The 26,609-nt window shown below is 41.9% G+C and overlaps 2 protein-coding genes across 3 annotated transcripts in view; one reads left to right on the forward strand and one right to left on the reverse strand.

The window, feature by feature from the left end:
• LOC113876516 (galectin-10-like) overlaps positions 1 to 26,609 on the forward strand; it is a 97,851-nt gene that overhangs the window by 58,918 nt on the left and 12,324 nt on the right. The gene's annotated exons all lie outside the window — the stretch shown is intronic.
• Positions 10,786 to 11,797, reverse strand: LOC113875308 (placental protein 13-like). Its single transcript, XM_027513643.1, has 2 exons — positions 11,618 to 11,797; positions 10,786 to 11,045 (listed from the first exon to the last, which is right to left on the reverse strand). The coding sequence occupies exons 1-2, from the start codon at positions 11,795 to 11,797 to the stop codon at positions 10,932 to 10,934; spliced, it is 294 nt and encodes a 97-aa protein (XP_027369444.1). The 3' UTR covers positions 10,786 to 10,931.

Genomic DNA, 26,609 nt, shown 5'->3' on the forward strand with positions numbered 1-26,609 from the left:
GATGATGCCATCCAACCATCTCATCCTCTGTCAGTCCCCTTCTCCTCCCGCCTTCAGTCTTTCTCACCATCAGGGTCTTTTCCAACTCTTTGCATCACCTGACCAAAGCATTGTCACTTCAGCTGCAGCATCAGTCCTTCCAATGAACATTCAGGATTGATTTCCTTTAAGATTGACTGATTTGATCTCCTTGCCTGGAAAAGTTAATCCACTTAGAAAAGTTACTCCATGTAGAAGTTGATAATACAATTTAAAGCTTTAAGAATGCTTGCATCTAAAAAAAAAAAAAAAATATATATATATATATATATATATATATATATAAACACTCCCTTCATTAAAAATCTAGCAGGCATACCAGGAGATCTTTTCATACAAGTCTACTTGCACAAATTAAATTTGTAAAATCTAACTGCTTTAAATGACTCAAAGCTCTGAAACCAGCATCCTGTGATCATTTTATTTACTAGAGAAGACAACACTCTCACAGTTTCAGGATAAGAGTTAATATCAGTTGGGTACTTTCTTTGTGCCACACACAATTTTAAGGTGATTTCATATATTTCCTTTAATCTTCATAGAAACTGTGTACTGCAGGTCTACTGTTGTTTGGGCTTTACAGATGAAGACCCTAAAGCAGCAGTCCCCAACCTTTTTGGCACCAGGGACCAGTTTTGTGAAAAACCATTTTTCTACAGACGGTGGGTGGGGAGGAGTGGGATGGTTTGGGCTGATTCAAGCACATTGCATTTATTACACTGCCACTCATTTGACAAGGCGTGGAGTTCAGGTGGTAATGTGAGAGATAGCTCACATTATCTGTGAGCTGTGGCCTGGTACCAGTCCTTGGCCTGGGGGTGGAGGACCCCTACCTTAAAGAACAGAAAACTTAAGTAACTTGTTATTCATGTTATTCACATCAAGTGGCAAAATTAGATTTGCACCCAGCCAGTCTGAACCCAGATTTCCCTGTCTTAAATGCAGTGGTATTAAGCACGGGCTCTAGAGAGTGAGCCCATTAAAACTGTGGGATTCCCAGTGGTTTAGTGGTGAAGAATCTACCTGCCAATGCAGGAGACTCAGGTCAGATCCCTGGGTCAGGACGATCCCCTGGAGAAGGAAATAGCAACCCACTCCAGTATTCTTGTCTGAGAAATCCCATTGACAGAGGCAGGCTACAGTCCTTGGGGTCACGAAGAGTCAGACATGACTGAGGACTAAACAACAAAAACAGCCAGGGAGTGAGGGCTTCGATAGTTGTGGCTTGCAGGCTCAGTTGCTCCATGGCAAGTGAGATCTTAGTTCCTGAACCAGGGATGGAACCCGTGCCTCCTGCACTGGCAGGTGGATTCTTAACCCCTGACTATGAGGGAAGTCCCTCTCACGCTTTCTACGCCCACCATGCTATGTTCTTTACGTTTGTCATGCTGATTACACTTTTGCGCAAACTGCTTTTCCACCTGTAAATTCTTCTCTTTTATCCTAGCTAACTGTTACTCTTTTCTCAGAGCCTAAACAATCTCCTTCAGGAAAATCTTTCTCGACCTCCCTGGCCAGGTCAACCCATCCTAGAATTAGCCCTCAAAGCCCTGTACCTACCCTTTGTAACAATCATCACATTTTATTTTATTTTTTTTTGAGGGGTTGCTGAGCAACATTTCCATATCTAGAACAGGAAAGCAGTGATTCTAACTGCTTTCCCTCATTCTCTAATGAAAAATTTCCAACAAGCACCAAAAGAAGAAGAATGTTAACCTCAAACAATAAAACAGCCAGTTATTTTACCTGCCAAACAGACTTATTCAGAAGTACCAAAGGAAGTCCGATCCAAAACACGCAGCTCTGGTGAACCACAGGCAAGCTCATAAAGAACAAGAGAGGAGGGGCCTTCTCTGGTGGTCCAGTGGCTAAAATTCCATGCTCCCGAATTAAGAGCTCGAGGGCTGCAAGTAAAAGGCCCTGCGTGCCACAACTAAAGACCCCAGCAGGGCACAACAAAATGGAACATCCCGCCTGCTGCAACAAAGACCTAGCACGACCAAGTAAGTAATTAAAAAAAAAGAAAGAAAGAAAGAGGGACTTCCCTGGAGGTCCAGTGGTTAACACTCTGAGCTTCCAATGCAGGGGAAATGGGTTCGATCCTTGATCAGAAAACTAAGGTCCCACATGCCATATGGCATGACCAAAAAAAAAAAAAATTTTTTTTTTTTAAGAAAAAGGAAAGGAAACTCTTACTGAGGAAAAGGGAAAGTTTCGAGGAGCTAGTATAAGCAAAGAGTCCATTGGAGGAAACTGAGAGTTTAAAGTACAGTGTATTTTCATTGGCTGAGCTGATTCCAGGCAGAGAGAAAATCTTTCTTCCTCCTGCCGGGGGTCTTAAAGTAAGGTCACTTTTGCCAGAGAGGTGAGGTACATCTCTTCCTGCTGGGATCTATGAGACAGCCAGTGGCACATGCGTAAGAGCTCCCTCTTCTGGCTGCCCAACTTCATTTTAGTGAGGTTTTTTCCTTTATTAATTCTCACAAGAAAGAATAATATAAATAATGCCTATGTACCTACTCTCCCACTTTAATTATGAATATTCTTGTTTCATTGTTCCTCCCACTTATTTGCGGAGGGGGGGGGCGAATTTTAAAATAAATCTCAGTCATACTATCATTTTTGATATAAACACTCCAGAATTTATCTTAACAGATAAGGACTTTGAAAACATAATCACAACTACCACTACAATGTTCCAGAAAACTCCCTTGATATCATCTGATGCACAGGTTACATTTGAATTCTCCGACAGAATCTGAAGTGTACTTTTTCAATCTAGGAAAGGTATCTTTCAAAGGCAATGGTGAAACCTTGACTTTTTCAGAAAAGGCCACCAGTAACAAACCCCTTCTGGAGAAATGTTAAAGTACATCCTTCAGGCAGAAGGAAAAGGACACCAGTTAGAAATCTGGAGTTACACAAAAGAATGAAGAGCAGTGGAAATGGCTGTTACATCGGTAAATATAATTGTTAAAGAGAAATTATAACAATGCCTTGCAGAGCTTATAACATATAAAAATAAAGTGAAGACTGAGAGAGAGCCCTGGGAAGTTGCTGTGTAACACAGGGAACTCGGCTTGGAGCTCTGTGATGACCTAGAGGCACGGGATGGGCAGGGGGAGAGGCTCAGGAGGGAGGGAGGGGGCTTCTACGTATACTTGGGACTGATTGACGTTGTTGTACAGCAGAAACCAGTACAACACTATAAAGCAATTATCCTCCAATTAAAAAGAAAAAACAAAAATAAAACACATGAGAATTATAGCATATGTTAGAGGAGAGAAGTGAAAATATGCTATTGTAAAGTTATACTGCTTATAAGGTGGTATATCATTTGAGATAGATTGTGTAAGTTAAACATGTACACTAAAAATCCTGAAGAACCACTAAAATACCAAAATGAAGATTTTTAGCTCAACAGCCAACAAAGAAGATAAAAACAATGATAAAACTTGATTAATTTAAAAGATGGCAGAGAAAAGGGGAAGGTGGGAACAATAGCTGAGACAAATAGAAAACAAGTAGCAATATGTTAGACTCAATATTTAACCATATCAATAACCCAATTAAAAGCAGATTTAAATTAAACTGGATTTCCCACCATAATCTGACTAAAGCCACATGCTACCCATATGAGTGCAATAAACCTGCAAAACTGGGAGAGATACTAAATCATTGCTTTAAACCAATATATTTTCAGGAGATTTATTATTCTGCAATGATTAACTGGAACATCAAAACCAGAATCAGGTCACTGCATCCATGGGTATAACTGTGCTTGTTCTAACAATAAATTCTGTCCTCCTCAGTCTAAAACGCTGACAACTCATTTCCAAACATAAAGACCTAGGTTTCTGACCACATAAATTGGAAAAAAACTTGCAATTGTTTGGATACAAGAAAAAAAGAGATTCTTTAAGGTCAGTTTTCTATGGTTCTCTGTCTTTAATTAAAAATTTCAAGTGCTGACTTGGTCATTTTCTCTCTTTAATTTCTCCCATGCATTTTGCACAAAGCCAGGCAGGGGCTTGATATACAGTATACATCCTTAGAACAAACCACCAGTTACAGCTTTGTGTGGGAACCCACACTGGACACACACACACACCCCTCGTCTCCCAGCTCCTTCCTGGTGGAAGGCAGGCCTTCCTGGGGATGCTGTCATCCTTCTTCCCGGGGACCTGCTTCCTCAGCTCACCCTGCCCAGGGAGGCGGGACGCCCTGGTACTTGGCCCGAGATTCAAGCTGAGCAGCAGTCACTGGCCTGGGCCTGCATCTTCTGGACGTTCTACGTCCCTTGGTAAAGAGCCAAAGTCCTGAGCCTTCTCCCAGCCCCCGAGACCTGCCAGCGGTCCTGCGCCTGCACTGTGTCCCTGAGGCTGGGTACACGCTTGAACATCACTCACCCATGAAGTGGCCATCCCCACACACACTCTAGTATTCTCCGTCCTCCTCCATCTCCACACCCATGGGCTATATATATCATACCCACCTGAAAGAAATGGCAGGTTTCCCTTTGATTGTCAACGAAGATCCGACAGTCAAGGACCCATCCCGTGTGTACGGGACCTGCCAGGAGAGACGAGAGTGGATGAGGGGCAAGGCCAGGTGTGGGCTCCCGCCCTACGATGGTTCCCAGGGGTGCAGCAGGTTAGACATCAAAGGGCAGACTCTTGCTGTTCTTCAGTCACTAAGTTGTGTTCAACTCTTTGTGACCCCACGACTGCAGCACGCTAGGCTCCCCCGTTCTTCACTATTTCCTGGAGTTTGCTCAGATTCATGTCCATTGAGTCACTGATGCTATCTAACCATCTCACCCTCTGCTGCCCTCTTCTCCTTTTGCCTTCAGTCTTTCCCAGCATCAGGGTCTTTTCCACTGAGTTGGCCCCTCACATCAGATTAAGAGCACAGGTTCAGAAGTCAGCTGCCTGGATTCAGTACTGATTTGGTTCCTTCCTAACAGTGAGATCTTAAGATTCATTAAACTCCCCTGGTCTCAGTTTCCTTGGCACAAGGAGGATTATCAGAAAGTCCTACTTCCTAGGATGTTCTCAGGAACAGATGAGCTAGTATATGTAAAACCTTTAGTTGAATCACTGGCACATGCCTGGGGCAAACTGTCAGAAAGGGAGGACCCTTTCTGAAATACCATTCTTGTATTATTTTTTAACATCTGAAACTCAAGAACTGAGGATGTAAAAATATAAAAAAGAAAAAAACTCACTCCAGGGCTTCCCTGGTAAAGAATCTGCCTGCCAATGCAGGCGACACAGGTTTGAACGCTGGTGTGGGAAGACCCCACATGCCACAGGACAACTAAGCCTGTGCCCCACATCTACTGAGCTTGTGCCCCAGGGCTTGGGAGCCTCAACAAGAGAAACCACTGCAATGAGAAGCTCTCGCACCAAAACTAGAGAGCAGCCCCTGCTCCCTGCAATGGGAAAAAGCCCGCACGCAGCAGCAAAGACCCAGTGCACACTGATGAACATAAATGCAAAAATGTTTAATAAAATTTTAGCAATCAGAATCCAACAACATATTAAAAAGATCATATACCATGACCAAGTGGGCTTTATCCCAGGGATGCAAGGATTCTTCAATATCTGCAAATCAATCAATGTAATACATCACATTATCAAATAGAAAAATAAAAGCCATATGACTATCTCAATAGATGCAGAGAAAGCCTTTGATAAAATTCAACATCCATGTATGATAAAAACTCTCCAGAAAGCAGGAATAGAAGGAACATACCTCAACATAATACATGCTATATATGACAAACCCACAGCAAACATTATCCTCAATGGTGAAAAATTGAAAGCATTTCCCCTAAAGTCAGGAACAAGACGAGGGTGATCACTCTCACCACTACTATTCAACATATTTTTGGAAGTTTTGGCCACAGCAATCAGAGCAGAAAAAGAAATAAAAGGAATCCAAATTGGAAAAGAAGAAGTAAAACTTTCACTGTTTGCAGATGACATGAACCTCTACATAGAAAACCCTAAACACTCCACCAGAAAATTACTAGAGCTAATCAATGAATATAGTAAAGCTGCAGGATATAAAATCAACACACAGAAATCCCTTGCATTCCTATACACTAATAATGAGAAAATAGAAACGGAAATTAAGGAAACAATTCCATTCACCATTGCAACGAAAAGAATAAAATACTTAGGAATATATCTACCTAAAGAAACTATATATATAGAAATAGAAATATTTATATAGAAATATATATATATAGAAAACTATAAAACACTGATTAAAGAAATCAAAGAGGACACTAATAGATGGAGAAATATACCATGGGCATGGATCGGAAGAATCAATATAGTGAAAATGAGTATACCACCCAAAGCAATCTATAGATTCAATGCAATACCTATCAAGCTACCAATGGTGTTTTTCACAGAGCTAGAACAAATAATTTCACAATTTGTTGGAAATACAGAAAACCTTGAATAGCCAAAGCAATCTTGAGAAAGAAGAATGGAACTGGAGGAATCAACCTGCCTGACTTCAGGCTCTACTACAAAGCTACAGTCATCAAGACAGTATGGAACTGGCACAAAGACAGAAATATAGATCAATGGAACAAAGTAGAAAGCCCAGAGATAAACCCATGCACCTATGGACACCTTATCTTTGACAAAGGAGGCAAGAATATACAATGGATTAAAGACAATCTCTTTAACAAGTGGTGCTGGGAAAACTGGTCAACCACTTGTAAAAGAATGAAACTAGAACACTTTCTAACACCATACACAAAAATAAACTCAAAATGGATTAAAGATCTAAACATACGACCAGAAACTATAAAACTCCTAGAGGAGAACATAGGCAAAACACTCTCTGACATACATCACAGCAGGATCCTCTATGACCCACCTCCCAGAATATTGGAAATAAAAGCAAAAATAAACAAATGGGATCTAATTAAAATTTAAAGCTTCTGCACAACAAAAGAAACTATAGCAAGGTGAAAAGACAGCCTTCAGAATGGGAGAAAATAATAGCAAATGAAGCAACTGACAAACAACTAATCTCAAAAATATACAAGCAACTCCTGCAGCTCAATTCCAGAAAAATAAATGACCCAATCAAAAAATGGGCCAAAGAACTAGACATTTCTCCAGAGAAGACACACAGATGGCTAACAAACACATGAAAAGATGCTCAACATCACTCATTATCAGAGAAATGCAACTCAAAACCACAGTGAGGTACCATTTCACGCCAGTCAGAATGGCTGCGATCCGAAAGTCTACAAGCAATAAATGCTGGAGAAGATGTGGAGAAAAGGGAACCCTCTTACACTGTTGGTGGGAAAGCAAACTAGTACAGCCACTATGGAGAACAGTGTGGAGATTCCTTAAAAAACTGGAAATAGAACTGCCATACGACCCAGCAATCCCACTGCTGGGCATACACACCAAGGAAACCAGAATTGAAAGAGACATATGTACCCCAGTGTTCATCGCAGCACTGTTTATAATAGCCAGGACATGGAAGCAACCTAGATGTCCGTCAGCAGATGAATGGATAAGAAAGCTGTGGTACATATACACAATGGAGTATTACTCAGCCATTAAAAAGAATACATTTGAATCAGTTCTAATGAGGTGGATGAAACTGGAGCCTATTATACAGAGTGAAGTAAGCCAGAAAGAAAAACACCAATACAGTATACTAACGCATATATATGGAATTTAGAAAGATGGTAACGACACCCTGTATTCGAGACAGCAAAAGAGACACTGATGTATAGAACAGTCTTTTGGACTCTGTGGGAGAGGGAGGGGGGGATGATTTGGGAGAATGACATTAAAACATGTATAATATCATATAAGAAACAAATCGCCAGTCCAGGTTTGATGCAGGATACAGGAAGCTTGGGGCTGGTGCAATGGGATGACCCAGAGGGATGGTATGGGGAGGGAGGTGCGAGGGGGGTTCAGGATGGGGAACACGTGTACACCAGGGTGGATGCATGTTGATGTATGGCAAAACCAATAGAATATTGTAAAGTAAAAAAATAATAATAATAATAATAATAATAAAAGGTAAAAAAAAAAAGACCCAGTGCAGCTATAAATAAATAAATAAATCTTGAAAAAAAAAAAGGTCATTGATTAAAAAGAAATTTACTCCAGTGAAAAACATTTATTTAAAGAGAGAAGGAAATAATGGGAAAGGGAAGCCCTCTGTGTGGGATGCATATGCATCAAAATTATCAAAGGGAATGCATGTCATTTCAAGAACGTGTACAATACTGTTGAGAATCCAGTCACTGCTTGTCCAAAGGGTGAGGGACAAGAAAGTAATTGGGAGAATCTACAAGTTATTGACTGATATCTATTGTAAACTCTGGACTGAGGGGGAATTTATTCCTTCCAGCTTCAGGTGACTTGATTCTCTGCAACCAAGTCCCCCAGTGGCTTTCCCTTGCTCAAGGATTAACTACATACACACATGTAGGATTTGGTTCTATCCAAGGTTTCAGGCATCCACTGTGGGTCTTCGAACATAACCCCTGTTTCCAAGGGGCCACTACTGTATATTTTTTTGAGTTGGGGGGGGGGTCTTTATTTCCTTTGAGAAGTATCAACATGTAAAACTGCTGGATCATATGACAATTACATTTTCAATTTTTAGAGAAATCACCATACTGTTTCCCATGATGGTTGCACCAAATTTCTCTCAACTTTCACTCCACTCTCCTCTTGTCTGCATGGTTTCTAAGGAGATGTTTGATATAATTCTTATTTTCGCTCCTATGTGGGCAGGTGATTTTTCCCTCCAGCTTCTTTTTGTCTGTGGTTCTGGTGTTTGGCATAAATGTGGGAAATTCTCAGATATTATTACTTCAAATATCTCTTCTGTTCCTTTCTCTTTTCTGCATCTAGTTCTCCCATTAAGCACATGCTACACTTTCTGTACCTGTCCCAGAGTTTTTTGATATTCAATCTCTCTCCAGTCTTTTTTCTTTTTTTCAGTTTTCGAAGTTTCTATTGACATACCCTCAACCTCTGAGATTCTTTCCTAGGGATAGCTAATTTAGATAACGGGCTCATCAAATGCATTCTTCACTTATGTAAATTTTTTTAATCTGTAGGGGTTCTTTTTGATTCTCTTAGAATTTCCATCACTCTGCTTATATTATCCATCTGTTCCTATAGGCTGTACTTTCTTCCTTAGAGCTCGTAGCATAACTTTGTATTAAGTTTTGAAACCGAGATGTGGGAATCCTCCAAACCCGTTCTTTGTGCAGACTATCTTGGCCATTTGGTGTCCCTTTCAGCTCCATGTGAATTTTAGGATCTGTTTTCCATTCTGCACACAGAGGCCACTGGCATTCTGACAGGGGGTGCACTGAATCTCTCAAACCACACTGGATAACATATTTAGAATTAATAGTATTAACAATATTGTCTTCCAACCCATAAACATGGAATGTCTCTTCATTTATTGAGGTTGCTCATCTGTAATTTCTATCAATGGTGTTTTGTCATTTTCAATGTAGAAGTCTGGCACCTCCTTGGTTAGATTTTGTCTTAAGTACTGTATTCTTTTTTTACACTACTCTAAAAGAACTGGTTTCTTACTTTCCTCTACAGGTTGTTCATTGTCAAGGTATAGAAATAGGGAAGAATGCTCAGAGGGCCTGAAGACGACAAAAGCAAGCAGCCTTCCTTTATATATGGAGTGTCTAGGAAACTGCAGGCACTCAGAAACTTAGGGACTCATTAGGTCCTCTGTCTCTAGAAGACCTCCAGGCTTGAGGGGTCCGAAGGATCTGGCTGCAGCCTCCTACGTCACACTTCATAACCCCTGAAAGCTGCCAGTGTTCCTAAGCCAGGGAAGACAGAAACCAGGAAAGCCACGCACCATGGTTTATGCTGTATCTGCCCGAACATCTGACATTCAACTCCTGAGTTCCAAACACCCCACCGGGCTGACTTTACCCTTGACTTATCAGTATCAAGTTCCTTTTGCCAACAACACCATTCTCTAGTCCTCTCAGCATCACATAGGGTTCATACGGAATGTCTGGCATGTAGAAAGGTATGTTACAGAAAGGAGCTGTAATGGTTAATCTTCTGTGTCATCTTGACTGGGCTGTTTGGTGGTCAGGTCTTGGGTTATACATTATTTTCAGTGCATCCACAGACTGAGTAAAGCAGACTGCCCTCCCTAGTGTGGATGGGCTTCCTCCCATCATCTGAAGACCTAAACAGAACAAAAAAGCTCGCCAGCCTAGAGAAGGGAGGATTTTTCCTGCCTTCAGAATGGAACCGAAACACTGGCTCTTCCTGGGTCTCAGGCTTCCAGACTCAGACTAGAACTACATCTTTGAAGATCTTGGGAATTGTCAGTCTCCATAATCAAATTCCTCTGTGTGTGTACATTTGTATACACACATACACACACACACACCAGTTTCTCAGGAGAGCCCTGACAAATACAGGGACCAATAAATATTTGAGGAACGAAAAAACAAGTCAAAAGAGGCTCACATATAAAGTCATATCCCTTCCTTAAACAGCCCCAAACCTGACCACCTTCCTCATGATATGCTGAGACACTCTCACTGTCTCCATTTCAGGGTTAGCCCTTGACATTTTGGCCAACTGGGCCCTTCCAAAACCACACTCCCCATTCCACACCTGGGGCGATGTTCTCTTTGTGCCAAATCTGCCCTTGATGTCTTCCCTACAAGCAAGAGCCAAGTCCTGGTTCATATCAGGAATATTTTATTATCACTGTCATAAGTGTGAGGGCAGGGGCACATGCTGGCATCTTCTGGGAGTGGCCATGATCCTGCACATTATGGAAGAGTGGAATGGGATCAATATCTTCACTGGAAGATCTTCTGCCCCTTAAAATGTATCCACTGAAGTCAGCACAGTATCTCCCCTCACCTTCAGCATTTTCACAGACTGTATGGGCAGGCGGTGGGCAAACTGGCAGAAGGACTCGTTATTCACAAACACCTAAGGAAGGAGATGTATTTCTTGTGAGCTCAGAACGATTAGGCCTCCTCTTTCCCTTTCCTACTTTCATTGCCTTCTGTAAAATTTCTTTACTCTGTAAAAGCAAAGCAGAAATTCTCCTCCAGGACATCCTGCCAATACAGTGCTGTAGAAATCATCCTCCATGTCCACTTCCTCGCCTCCAGAGCTGCCATCCCTGCTTTACCCTGAGGGCAGGGGGCCTGCACGTCTCCCTCCACACTGCTGACTGTCCGATACAGTAAGAGCTGTGTGGAGTTCACCTCAGCATCTCTACTTGTACAGCACACACACTGAGTACAGCACACAAGATCCTGAGTATAGATGCCTGTGCTATACAGGGACAAGGGGCTCCACCACTCTGTTGTACGCCTGAAACTCACATGGTAAGGTAAATCAATGATACTTCAATTTCAAAAAGCACATGTGTTAAAAATACAAAACAAACAAAAAATTGGTCTGTTGTGATCACATCAGAGTTGGACTCTCCGTGTGTTTCTCCACAGCAGCCCCAACATGGCCATGGCGCTCCACACCCTGGAGGGCCCACACACCTTGTATTCATTCTCCAGCACCAAGAATCGAAGCTCAAATGGCTGGCCTGGCATGAAAGGGTCAGAAAACATTCTCTTTTCCTCCTGCCATCCCCCTTCCTGGAAACTGTTCATCACCACCATGCTGTTCGTGTAGACTCGGAAATGGAATGCAATGTTGCTGCCTTCCTCAATACCCATGCAGAAATCCACCACAACCTCTGGGTTGTTCCCGCAAAGACAAAAGGATAGCTCCTGCAGGCAGGCATTTACTGTAGAAAAAAACTTCCTCAGGAACAACCACAGTCCTTTTCTCTCTCTCTCTCCCTCTCCCTCCTTCCCCTTCCCCCTGCCCTCTTTCTCAAAATATTTTTACCTTTCTCACTTTGCTATCTCTCTCTCTCTTTTCCTCCCCTGCCTCCCCCGCTCACACACACACACACATAGACACAGACACACAGAGGAAGGAAATCCCACCTGAAGTGTAATCTCACACTTTTGCATGAGACACCTCAACTTATTCCGATGATTAAAGAAGATCAAGCTGTTTCCAATGAGTGTCCCCAAGACATGCTAACACTCTCCCCTTGTGCTTCACCCTCCATCAGACATAAACCGGCCTCTACTCACCCACAAGAAGACTCAAGATTTCCCGTGATCTTCACCATGAAACCCACAGCCAGGGAAACAGACTGCTGATAGGGGTTCGGCTATGGAAGAGACGGATGCGTCAGTGAATGAAGAGCCAGTGTTCTCTCTCCCTAATCATTGCCCAAGCAGACTCAGGACACAAAACGTGATCTCCTCCCACAGCTAAGAGACATTAGTATACCTCCAACAAGGAGACATTAATCCGAGTCCAGACATGCACTCAGAGGCACAGATACATATTTTATATACAAACACTTCCAAACCCAGAGAAACAATATGCAAAAGGACATAAAATAATGCAAATCCAGTGATTCCCACTCACACACACACACTCTTTCCCATTCTCTACTAGCATTCACGTAATGATTTGTGTCAAGGTGACCTGGCACCAGCAGCAGAGGTAATCAGATTCCTTCCTCCCATCCTTCATACCAAGGAGTTCATAGTCTTCAACTGGGCCTTTCTTCCTTGTTGAAACTGTGTGTGTGAGTCTGTCTGGAGAAGATGCCCTATAAATGCAATTAGGAGATGAGTCACCCCTGACCCTTTCACTCAGGCTATAGAGCCCTGCCCTCTATTCTTCTGAAATTTATGACATCAAAAGTGTGTTCAGTCCACACTATCCAAAGTCCACTGTAATAATAAGAAGTGGGTTCAAACTGTAGTCAGTTCAGTTCAGTTCAGTCGCTCAGTCGTGTCTGACTCTTTGGGAACCCATGATCGCAGCACGCCAGGCCTCCCTGTCCATCACCAATTCCCAGAGTTCACTCAAACTCATGTCCATTGAGTCGGTGATGCCATCCAGCCATCTCATCCTCTGTCGTCCCCTTCTCCTCCTGCCCCCAATTCCTCCCAGCATCAGGGTCTTTTCTAACGAGTCAACTCTTCATATGAGGTGGCCAAAGTATTGGAATTTCAGCTTTAGCATCATTCCTTCCAATGAACACCCAGGACTGATCTCGTTTAGAATGGACTGGTTGGATCTCCTTGCAGTCCAAGGGACTCTCAAGAGTACACTCCAACACCACAGTTCAAAAGCATCAATTCTTCGGCACTCAGCTTTCTTCACAGTCCAACTCTCACATCCTTACATGACCACTGGAAAAACCATAGCCTTGACTAGACGGACATTTGTTGGCAAAGTAATGTGTCTGCTTTTTTATATGCTGTCTAGGTTTGTCATAACTTTCCTTCCAAGAGTAAGTGTCTTTTAATTTCATGGCTGCAGTCACCATCTGTAGTGATTTTAGAGTCCGAAAAAATAAAGTCTGATGCTGTTTCCAGTTTCCCCATCTATTTCCCATAAAGTGATGGGACCAGATTCCATGATCTTCGTTTTCTGAATGTTGAGCTTTAAGCCAACTTTTTCACTCTCCTCTTTCACTTTCATCAAGAGGCTTTTTACTTCCTCTTCACTTTCTGCCATAAGGGTGGTATCATCTGCATATCTGAGGTTATTGATATTTCTCCCGGCAATCTTGATTCCAGCTTGTGTTTATTCCAGTCCAGTGTTTCTCATGATGTACTCTGCATATAAGTTAAATAAGCAGGGTGACAATATACAGCCTTGACGTACTCCTTTTCCTATTTGGAACCAGTCTGTTGTTCCATGTCCAGTCTAACTGTTGCTTCCTGACCTGCATATAGGTGTTTCAAGAGGAAGGGCAGGTGTTCTGGTATTCCCACCTCTTTCAGAATTTTCCGCAGTTCAGTGTGATCCACACAGTCAAAGGCTTTGGAATAGTCAATAAAGCAGAAATAGATGTTTTTCTGGAACTCTCTTCTTTTTCCCATGATCCAGCGATGTTGGCAATTTGATCTCTGGTTCCTCTGCCTTTTCTAAAATCAGCTTGAACATCTGGAAGTTCACGGTTCATGTACTAGAGATGCTGATATTCTTAATCTAAGTGCAATTCCTTGTGTCTACTGATAAGTGACAATGATAGAGCTGTAACAGAGAGCTCCCTGGCTACCCTTCTTCATAAAACTGGTCCCCATCCCATGCCGTATGCAGCTGACTTTTTCTTTGACATTGAACCTATTCCTGAATCTTTGCTGGCAATTTCCCTATCTGCCCTAGACTTGGGGAGACACAGCACCTGGATGAGAGTCCAAGCTCTGCCACTGTGAGGACTTATTAAAAGTGTAACCTCTGCTAGACCCAGTCTTCTTACACACAGAATATCTGATGACCATAATCCCAAACCAGAGGGTTGTTAGTAAAGCAATCAAAGGGATCCAACCATCTATCTGTTCATTTGACAACTGCTTATTGAGTGATGAATCGGCAGCAGGCTTTGTACTATCTGCATAAGTGGAAAAACACAGATAAAAATCTTGCTCCATGGAGCTTATACTCCAGCTGGAAAATATATGCAGTAACTTTCAAATTATAATACACAAGTAAAATATATAACGTGTTAGAAGGGAATAAGTGTCTTGAAAAAGATGTTGTTAATAGAACAGAGCAGTCCACAAAGGGCTTAATCTCAAATAGGCTGGTTAAGGTGGCCCTTGTTGAGGAGATGAGAACTGAGCAAAGGCTTAGAGGTCAAGAAAAGAGCCACGTGTATTTTGGGGAAGAACTTCTAGTTAGAGAGATCAGCATGGAGACCACAATGTGAAAAGAGAACATGAAGTTTCGAGGAACGAAAGGGTGACTGTGTGACTGGAGTAAAGAGAGAGAGAAGGAGGGTTGAACTCAGGAGATGGAAAAGTAGATCACAGGCTATTGCAGGACTCTTGCTGTAAGTGAGATGGGCGCTTGAGGCAGACGAGGGATTGTTCTCATCTGTGTTTTAAAAGGATCTCCTCTGCTGCTGTGTGGAAAATAGACTGTACGTGGACCTGGACAAAGTAAGACCATTCGTAAGGCCATTACAGTAATCCTGGAGAGCAGTGACCGGGACTTGGATGCGGTTTGATAGAACTGTGGAGTTCAGCAAAGAGGTCGCCATCCACAGCAGTGAAGCCTGCAAGGCTTAGTTACAGCCCTGGACATAGCAGAGACCCATGCAACCAGGCTTCCCATTCACCCTCCACACCCCCCACAGTGCTAGAGGCTGTGACTCAGGCACTCTCAGAAGAGGAGCTCACCATCCCAGTAGCCCAGGCAGTGAATACTGCCCGGCATCTGCAGGCACTGAATGACACTGGCATCTGCAAGGCACTAAGGACCCTGGAGGTGCAAGCAGTGATAGTCAGGGCTTGGAGCCTTGCCCCTGACACAGGCAGTGGAAGGTGGAAAGTGCTAACCAAAGGCAAGGATGGTTCAACATCCAGATATCAATAAATGGGATACACCACATCAAAGAAAAATAAAGGATAAAAGCTATGTGATCATGTCAATACATAAAAGCATTTGTCAATATTCAACATATATTAGTGATTAAAAGAAAACCTCAATAAATTGGGTATAGAAGAAATGTATTCAAAATAGTAAAGGTGACATATGACAAACTCCTAGCAAACATCATACATTCAAGGGTGAAAAGCTGAAAGCTATCCCCCTAAAATCAAGAACAAGACAAAGATGCCCACTCTGCCACTCCTATTCAACATAATATTGGAAGTCCTAGCCAAAGCAATTAGACAAGAAAAAGAAAAAAAGATATCCACATTGGAAAGGAAAAAACAAAACTGATGCTATATTTGGATGTCATGATTTTATATACAGAAAACCCGAATAACTCCACCAGAAATGATTAAAAATTATAAATAAATGTAAGGCTTCTTTGGTGGCTCAGACAGTAAAGCATCCACCTGCAATGCAGGAGACCTGGCTTCAATCCCTGAGTTGGGAAGATCCCCTGGAGGAGGGCATGGCAACCCACTCCAGTATACTTGCCTGGACAGTCTCAATGGACAGGAAAGCCTGGCAGGCTACAATACATGGAGTCACAAAGAGCTGGACATGACAGAGTGACTAAGCACGTAAATGAATACAGTAAAGTTTGTACAGGGTACAAAATCAATAGACAAAATGTTGCATTTCTACATGCTAAATATGAGCTACCTGAAAGAGAAATTAAGAAAGCAGTTTTATCTATGAAGTGCCTTTATATTCACAACAAAAATACACAGGAATAAATGTAACCAAGGAGGTGAAAGACCCATAGGCTGAGACCTATACAATGTTGAAACAAAGTGACGAAGACTCAAATGGAAAGACAGTCCATGTTCATGAATTGAAAGAAATAAAATTGTTAAAATGTCCATATTACCTGCACAACTTACATATGCCTTGCAATCCCTATCAAAATCTCAAAGACATTTTTCACAGATAGAAAATGTTAAAATTTATATGGACTCACAAAAGATCCCAATAGCCAAAGATATCCTGAAAAAAGCTGAAAGTCATACTCCTGTGGTCTCAGACTATATTAAAAAGTCATGGTAACTGCAGAAAAAAACATGATAATCAAAACTGCACAGTACTGGCAAAAAAAAAAGACATAACCAATGGAACAGAACTGAGAGCCAAGAAAAAAATCCATACATAAATATATAATTGATTTATGACAAAGGAACAAAGAACATACCATGGAGAAAGGACAGTGTCTTCAATAAATACTATGAAAGTTGGGCATACAAAAAAAGAAACTACTATCTCATATCATATACAAAAATCAACTCAAAATTGATTAAAAGCTTGAATCTAAGACCTGAAACAATAAGGGGAAAACATTGGCAGCATGCTCATTGACATCAGTCTTAGCAGTATCTTTCTAGATATGTCACCTGATTGGAGGGAAACAAAAGCAAAAATAAACATCAAACTAAAGATCTCCTTCATGGTAAACAAAACCATCAAGGAAATGAAAAAATAACCTACCAAACGGGAGGATATCTGCAAATGATACATCTGATAAAGGTTAATATCCAAAGTATATAAAGAATTCATACAAGTCAACAACAAGAAAACAAACAACCTGATTAAAAAGTGGACAGAAGCTGCATAGACAGTTTTTCATTGTCTGGAAGAAGACAACTGGATGGCCAATGGGCACATGAAAAGATTGTTTAACCACAAATTATTAGGGAAATGCAAATCAAAACCACAATTAAATATCAACTCAAGGCAATGGCACCCCACTCCAGTGCTCTTGCCTGGAGAATCCCATGGACAGAGGAGCCTGGTGGGCTGCAGTCCATGGGGTCGCTAAGAGTCAGGCACGACTGAGCGACTTCACTTTCACTTTTCACTTTCATGCATTGGAGAAGGAAATGGCAACCCACTCCAGTGTTCTTGCCAGGAGAATCCCAAGGACAGAGGAGCCTGTTGGGCTGCCGTCTATGGGGTTGCACAGAGTTGGACACGACTGACACGACTTAGCAGCAGCATACCTGTCAGGATGGCTATTAACAAAAAGGTAAAAAATGACAAGAGTTGGCGAGAATGCATAGAAAAGGGAACCCTCATACACTGTTGCTGGGAATGTAAATTGGTATAGCCACTATGAAACAAGTTGAGGACAGAACTAACATATGATCCAGCTATTCCACTTTAGGCTATGCACACAAAGAAGACAAAAACACTAACTCAGAAAGACAAATGCACCCCTTTATTTGTCAAAGCACTGGGGACAACAGCAAGATATGGAAACAAAAGGTGCCCAGCACTGGATAAAGAAGAGGTGAGATATAGACATATATATATGAAACACTACTCTGCTATAAAAAGTTGAAATCCTGCCAATTGCAACAACATGGACAGGCCTTGAGGGCATCATACTAAGTGGAAATAAGTCAGATTGAGAAAGACAAATATCATATAACTTTGCTCATAGGTGGAACATAAAAAGCAAACAACATCAACAAAGTAAATAAACACACCTAATGAACATAAATGCATAGGAAACAGAATAGTAGTTATGGGGGGAGGCAAAATGTGTAAAGCAGATCAACTGTACGATGATGGACAAAACACAATGTTTGGCGGTGCAGAGGATACAGATGCAGAAGTATAATGCTGCACACATGAAACTTTTATGATGTTATAAACCAATGTTATTTCAATAAAAAATTACAAGTGAGAATCAAGAATGACTAGTAGGATTTTGGTCTTTCTTACTGAACTACTGAAGTCACACACTGAGGTCAGCAAACTGTGGCTGGGACCACTGGGAAGGAAAAAGATAAGGAATTCAGCTTTGGGCACTTGGAGGTTGAGATGCCTATTGTACAGGGTTTAAGGCATGAATTTGGAAGAGAGGTCTGGTCGGAGATGTAAAATTTGAAATTCTAACATATAGATAGCAATTAAACTGTGACACGCTGAGATCACCAAGGGAGTGAGTGCAGCTTACAACGGGAATGAATTGGCACTGAGTTGTTCAGATCAAGGACCCAAAAGAAAAAGAGGCAGAAGTGAAGGACAGTGAGCTTAAGAAGAAATCAAGAGATTACACGAGCATTGTCCTAAGTGGAAAAACCATCCTTAAAAGGTCACATAATGTGTAAGTGCACTTGTTTAACATCCTCAAAAGTTGAAAGCCAGAGACAGAAAGTAGATGAGTGGTGGCTTATAGATGGAGATCAGGGAGAAGTGTTAGATGCTACTACAAAGGAATGACATGCGGTCTATCTTGATGTTGGAATAATTTTTTATCTTGATTGTGGTGCTGGTTACACATACCTACATTTCTCATAAAATGACACAGAACTATATGCATACATTATACCAATGTATAATCCCTGGTTTTGACACTGGACTGTAATTATGTAAGATGTATCCAATTGGGAAAAACTAAGGGTCTCGAGGAGTCGGACACGACTGAGCGACGTCACTTTCACTTTTCACCTTCCTGCATTGGAGAAGGAAATGGCAACCCACTCCAGTGTTCTTGCCTGGAGAATCCCAGGGTTGGCGGAGCCTGTTGGGCTGCCGTCTATGGGGTTGCAGAGAGTCGGACACGACTGAAGAGACTTAGCAGCAGCAGCAGCAGGCAATAGGTGGCACTAGCAGCAATGGCACCCCACTCCAGTACTCTTGCCTGGAAAATCCCATGGAGGGAGGAGCCTGGTAGGCTGCAGTCCATGGGGTCGCTAAGAGTCAGACACGACTGAGCGACTTCACTTTCACTTTTCACTTTCATGCATTGGAGAAGGAAATGGCAACCCACTCCAGTGTTCTTGCCTGGAGAATCCCAGGGACGGTGCGGCCTGGTGGGCTGCCGTCTATGGGGTCGCACAGAGTCGGAAACAACTGAAGCGACTTAGCAGCAGCAGCAGCAGCAGTAAAGAACCCGCCTGCCAATGCAGGAGAAATAAAAGTCATGGGTTCGATCCCTAGGCCAGGATAATCTCCTGGAGGAGGGCATGGCAATCCACTCCAGTATCCCTGCCTGGAGAATTCCATGGACAGAGGAACCTGGGGGCTACAGTCCATAGGATTGCAAAGAGTCTGACTTGACTGAAGCGACTTAGCACAGCACACGCAATGGGTACATGGGACCTCACTATACAACATTTGCAGCTTCTCGAGAATTCATAACTCTTTCCAATTAAAGTTTTTCTTTTAAAAACATCTTTTTTCTTTTTTTAAATTTTAAATTTATTTCCCAATTGAAGGATAACTGCTTGACAGAATCGTGCTGGTTTCTGCCAAACATCATCAGCAAACTAGATATAGAAGGGAAATTTCTCAACCTGATAGAAAGCTGTAATAAATCTACAGTCAACATCACACTCAATGATGAAAAACTGAGTGTTTTCAGTCTAAGATCCAAAACGAGCCAAAACTCATTATCACTACTACCTGATCTAGTACTGGAGGTTTTAGTCAGTAAAATAAGGCAAGGAAAGGAAATAAAATAGAACAGAAAGTCTGACCCTGCCTAGAGTTAAGGAGACTTTTTCTTGATTACTTGATACTTGGAAAAACATACAAAACAAAACAGAATGAATCTCCAGGGTACTGTGAGGAATGAAAGATGTCGATCTCAACAGGTTACTTACTGTACGACTCAATCCTGACACCACAAAATTCCAGTGATGAAGCTCAGTGCTCATCAAGGCTTCGGATGAGGCTGAGAACCTGACTGTAAAGGGGTAGCACAAGGGAGTTTGTGTGCGTGGAACAGTGGTGGTAGTTACATGGTGGCTACACACGTGACAAGATGAGATGGTATCTCTCTCTCTCACACAGACACACACACGCACACTGAAGACATGCAAAAACTGCTTAAATTCTAATAAAGCCTCGTGTTCTTTAAAAAATATTGTGTCACACGGGATCTTTCATTGCAGTGCACAGACTCTTTCACTGTGGTGTGGGAGCTTCAGTAGTTGAGGCCCACTGGCTTAGCTGTTCTGTGGTATGTGGGATCTTAGTTCCCTGACAAGGAATTGAACCTGTACCCCCTGCAGTGGAAGTGCAGAGTCCTAACCAGTGGACCACCAGGGAAGTCCCTGGAAGCCTGTGTTAAATATCATTCCCGCCAACCTTAAATGAAGATGCCCAACAAACATAGGAAAGCAGTCACCTCTTCTTCTAGAAAATGAAGCAATTGACAGCAGTGTTGATGTTAGTTGCAATTTCCTCATCACTGTGTATGACACACATTACTTTTTATATCGTTTAACATTTCCTACTGTCTTGGCATTACGACAAAGTTGACACGGCTACTAAATGCTTTTTGCATGAAATCCTAAGATAAGATATCTCAGCATGGTTTCACCAGAGTTTTCTCTTCCTTATTCTGATTAAATTTTAAACATGAAATACCTCTCTATTTACTTTTCTTTAGGTTCAGTTCAGTTCCGTTCAGTTGCTCAGTCAGGTCCGACTCTGTGACCCCATGAATCACTGCACTCAGGGCCTCCCTGTCCATCACCAACTCCCGGAGTTTACCCAAACTCATGTCCATTGAGTCGGTGATGCCATCCAGTCATCTCATCCTCTGTCGTCCCCTTCTCCTCCTGCCCCTAATCCCTCCCAGCATCAGGGTCTTTCCCAATGAGTTGACTCTTCGCATGAGGTGGCCAAAGTATTGGAGTTTCAGCTTCAGCATCGTCCTTCCAATGAACACCCAGGACTGATCTCCTTTAGGATGGACTGGTTGGATCTCCTTGCAGTCCAAGGGACTCTCAAGAGTCTTCTCCAACACCACCGTCCAAAAGCATCAATTCTTCAGCGCTCAGCTTTCTTCACAGTCCAACTCTCACATCCATACATGACCACTGGAAAAACCATAGCTTTGACTAGACAGACTTTGTTGGCAAAGTAGTCTCTGGTTTATAATATGCTGTCTAGGTTGGTCATAGCTTTTCTTCCAAGGAGCAAGCGTCTTTTAACGTCATGGCTGCAGTCACCATCTGCAGTGATGTTGGAGCCCCGCAAAATAAAGTCTGTCAGTGTTTCCACTGTTTCCCCATCTATTTGCCATGAAGTGATGGGACCAGATGCCATGATCTTAGTTTTCTGAATGTTGAGTTTTAAGTCAACTTTTTCATTCTCCTTTTTCACTTTCATCAAGAGGCTCTTTAGATCTTCTTCGCTTTCTGCCATAAGGGTGGTGTCATCTGCATATCTGAGGTTATTGATATTTCTGCCGGCAATCTTGATTCCAGCTTGTGCTTCATTCAATCCGGCATTTCTCATGTTGTACTCTGCATATAAGTTAAATAAGCAGGATGACGACATACAGCCTTGACATACACCTTTCCCAATTTGGAACTGCCCAGAACTGGCCAAAAAAAAAAAAAGAGTGAAACACAACCAATGGAACAGAATTGAGAGCCCAGAAAACATCCACACATAAATGGATAATTGATTTTTGACAAAGGAACAAAGAACATACCATGGAGAAAGGACAGTCTCTTCAATAAATGCTGCGAAAGATGGGCATACAAAAAAGAAACTATTATCTCACATCATATCCAAAAATCAACTCAAAATTGATTAAAAGCATCAATCTAAGACCTGAAACCATAAAACTCCAAGGAGCAAACATAGGCAGTATGCTCAGTGACATCAGTCTCAGCAGTATCTTTCTAGATATGTCACCTGATCGGAGGGAAACAAAAGCAAAAATAAACATCAAACTATCAGTCTCCTTCATGGTAAACAAAACCATCAAGGAAATGAAAAAATAATCTACCAAACAGGGGAGGATATCTGCAAATGATACATCTGATAAAGGTTAATATCCAAAGTATATAAAGCACTCCTACAAGTCAACAACAAGAAAACAAACAACCTGATTAAAAAGTAGACAGAGCCGAATAGACAGTTCTTCATTGTCTGGAAGAAGACAGCCAGATGGCCAGTGGGCACATGAAAAGATTAACACCACAAATTATTAGGGAAATGCAAATCAGAACCACAATTAGATATCAACTCATGCCTGTCAGGATGGCTATTAACAAAAAGGTAAAAAATGACAAGTGTTGTCCAGGATGTATAAAAAGGGAACCTTCATACACTGTTGCTGGAAATGTAAATTGGTATAGCCACTGTGGAACAAGTTGAGGACAGAACTAACATGTGATCCAGCTATCCCACTTTAGAGTATGTACACAAAGAAGACAAAAACACTAACTCAGAAAGATAAATGCACCCGTATGTTTGTCAAAGCACTGGGGACAACAGCAAGAACAAAAAGTGCCCAGCACTGGATGACCAGAAAACAAGAGGTGAGATATAGACATATATATATGAAACACTACTCTGCTATAAAAAGTTGAAATCCTGCCAATTGCAACAACATGGACAGGCCTTGAGGGCATCATACTAAGTGGAAATAAGTCAGATTGAGAAAGACAAATATCATATAACTTCACTCATAGGTGGAACATAAAAAGCAAACAACATCAACAAAATAAATAAACACACCTAACGAAAATAAATGCATAGGAAACAGAATAGTAGTTATGGGGGGAGGGAAAATGGGCAAAGCAGATCAACTGTATGATGACGGACAAAAACACAATGTTTGGCGGGGCAGAGGAAACAGACGCAGAAGTGCGATGCTGCACACATGAAACTTTTATGATGTTATAAACCAATGTTACTTCAATAAAAAATTAAAAGTGACAATCAAGAATGACTAGTAGGATTTTGGTCTTGTTACTGAACTACTGAAGCCATCAGATCAGATCAGATCAGTCGCTCAGTCGTGTCTGACTCTTTGCGACCCCATGAATTGCAGCACGCCAGGCCTCCCTGTCCATCACCAACTCCCGGAGTTCACTCAGACTCACGTCCATCGAGTCAGTGATGCCATCCAGCCATCTCATCCTCTGTCGTCCCCTTCTCCTCCTGCCCCCAATCCCTCCCAGCATCAGAGTCTTTTCCAATGAGTCAACTGTTCCCATGAGGTGGCCAAAGTACTGGAGTTTCAGCTTTAGCATCATTCCTTCCAAAGAAATCCCAGGGCTGATCTCCTTCAGAATGGACTGGTTGGATCTCCTTGCAGTCCAAGGGACTCTCAAGAGTCTTCTCCAACACCACAGTTCAAAGGCATCAATTCTTCGGCGCTCAGCCTTCTTCGCAGTCCAACTCTCACATCCATACATGACCACAGGAAAAACCATAGCTTTGACTAGACGGACCTTTGTTGGCAAAGTAATGTCTCTGCTTTTGAATATGCTATCTAGGTTGGTCATAACTTTCCTTCAAGGAGTAAGTGTCTTTTAATTTCATGGCTGCAGTCACCATCTGTAGTGATTTTGGAGCCCAGAAAAATAAAGTCTCACACTGTTTCCACTGTTTCCCTATCTATTTCCCATGAAGTGGTGGGACTGGATGCCATGATCTTCATTTTCTGAATGTTGAGCCTTAAGCCAACTTTTTCACTCTCCACTTTCACTTTCATCAAGAGGCTTTTGAGTTCCTCTTCACTTTCTGCCATAAGGGTGGTGTCATCTGCATATCTGAGGTTATTGATATTTCTCCTGGCAATCTTGATTCCAGCTTGTGTTTATTCCAGTCCAGTGTTTCTCATGATGTACTCTGCATATAAGTAAAATAAACAGGGTGACAATATACAGCCTTGACGATCTTCTTTTCCTATTTGGAACCAGTCTATTGTTCCATGTCCAGTTCTAACTGTTGCTGCCTGACCTGCATACAAATTTCTCAAGAGGCAGATCAGGTGGTCTGGTATTCCCATCTCTTTCAGAATTTTCCACAGTTTATTGTGAGCCACACAGTCAAAGGCTTTGGCATAGTCAATAAAGCAGAAATAGATGTTTTTCTGGAACTTTCTTGCTTTTTCTATGATCCAGAAGATGTTGGCAATTTGATATCTGGTTCCCCTGCCTTTTCTAAAACCAGCTTGAACATCAGGAAGTTCATGGTTCATATATTGCTGAAGCCATACACTGAGGTCAGCAAACTGTGGCTGGGACACTGGGAAGGAAAAAGATAAGGAATTCAGCTTTGGGCACTTGGAGGTTGAGATGCCTATTGTACAGGGTTTAAGGCATGAATTTGGAAGAGAGGTCTGGTTGGAGATGTAAAATCTGAAATTCTAACATACAGATAACAATTAAAACTGTGACACGCTGAGATCACCAAGGGAGTGAGTGCAGCTTACAACAGGAATGAATTGGCCCTGAGTTGTTCAGATCAAGGACCCAAAAGAAAAAGAGGCAGAAATGAAGAACAGTGAGCTTAAGAAGAAATCAAGAGAATACATGAGCATTGTCCTGAGTGGAAAAACCATCCTTAAAAGGTCACATAATGTGTAAGTGCATTTGTTTAACATCTTAAAAAGTTTAAAGCCAGAGACAGAAAGTAGATGGGAGGTGGCTTATAGATGGAGATCAGGGAGAAGTGTTAGATGCTGCTACAAAGGAATGACATGAGGTCTATCTTGATGTTGGAATAATTTTTTATCTTGATTGTGGCGCTGGTTACATATACCTACATTTCTCATAAAATGACACAGAACTATATGCATACATTGTACCAATGTATAATCCCTGGTTTTGACACTGGACTATAATTACGTAAGATGTATCCAATTGGGAAAAACTAGGCAATAGGTGGCACTAGCAGTAAAGAACCCGCCTGCCAATGCAGGAGACATAAAAGTCATGGGTTCGATCCCTGGGCCAGGATAATCTCCTGGAGGAGGGCATGGCAATCCACTCCAGTATCCCTGCCTGGAGAATTCCATGGACAGAGGAACCTGGGGGCTACAGTCCATAGGACTGCAAACAGTCAGACTTGACTGAAGTGACTTAGCACAGCACACGCAATGGGTACATGGGACCTCACTATACAACATTTGCAGCTTCTCGAGAATTCATAATTCTTTCCAATAAAAGTTTCTCTTTTAAAAACATCTTTTTTCTTTTTTTAAATTTTAAATTTATTTTTTAATTGAAGGATAACTGCTTTACAGAATCGTGCTGGTTTCTGCCAAACATCATCAGCAAACTAGATATAGAAGGGAAATTTCTCAACCTGATAGAAAGCTGTAATAAATCTACAGTCAACATCACACTCAATAATGAAAAACTGAATGTTTTCAGTCTATGATCGAAAATGAGCCAAGACTCATTATCACTACTACCTGATCTACTACCGGAGGTTTTAGTCAGTAAAATAAGGCAAGAAAAGGAAATAAAATAAATAGAACAGAAAGTCTGACCCTGCCTAGAGTTAAGGAGACTTTTTCTTGATTACTTGATACCTGGGGAAAAAAACAAAACAAAACAGAATGAATTTCCAGGGTACTGTGAGGAATGAAATGTTGCTCTCAACAGGTTACTTACTGTTCGACTCAACTCCTGACACCACAAAATTCCAGTGATGAAGCTCAGTGCTCATCAAGGCTTCGGATGAGGCTGAGAACCTGACTGTAAAGGGGTAGCACAAGGGAGTTTGTGTGCGTGGAACAGTGGTGGTGGTTACATGGTGGCTACACACGTGACAAGATGAGATGGTATCTCTCTCTCTCACACAGACACACACACGCACACTGAAGACATGCAAAAACTGCTTAAATTCTAGTAAAGCCTCATGTTCTTTAAAAAATATTGTCACACGTGATCTTTCATTGCAGTGCAGACTCTTTCACTGTGGTGTGGGAGCTTCAGTAGTTGAGGCCCACTGGCTTAGCTGTTCTGTGGTATGTGGGATCTTAGTTCCCTGACAAGGAATTGAACCTGTACCCCCTGCAGTGGAAGTGCAGAGTCCTAACCAGTGGACCACCAGGGAAGTCCCTGGAAGCCTGTGTTAAATATCATTCCCGCCAACCTTAAATGAAGATGCCCAACAAACATAGGAAAGCAGCCACCTCTTCTTCTAGAAAATGAAGCAATTGACAGCAGTGTTGATGTTATTTGCAATTTCCTTATCGCTGTGTATGACACACATTACTCTTTATATCGTTTAACGTTTCCTACT

The sequence above is a fragment of the Bos indicus x Bos taurus genome, chromosome 18, assembly GCF_003369695.1.
Source record: "Bos indicus x Bos taurus breed Angus x Brahman F1 hybrid chromosome 18, Bos_hybrid_MaternalHap_v2.0, whole genome shotgun sequence".
Taxonomy (NCBI): Eukaryota; Metazoa; Chordata; class Mammalia; order Artiodactyla; family Bovidae; genus Bos; species Bos indicus x Bos taurus.

Bases quoted from the DNA above. Each gene is read 5' to 3' on its own strand.
- LOC113875308 (XM_027513643.1), bottom strand. From the start codon at position 11,797: ATGGGTATTGAGGAAGGCAGCAACATTGCATTCCATTTCCGAGTCTAC. The intron at 11,046-11,617 runs GTGTGTGGGCCC...CTCCTTCCTTAG, and splicing joins TGCTGGAGAATGAATACAAG to GTGTTTGTGAATAACGAGTC.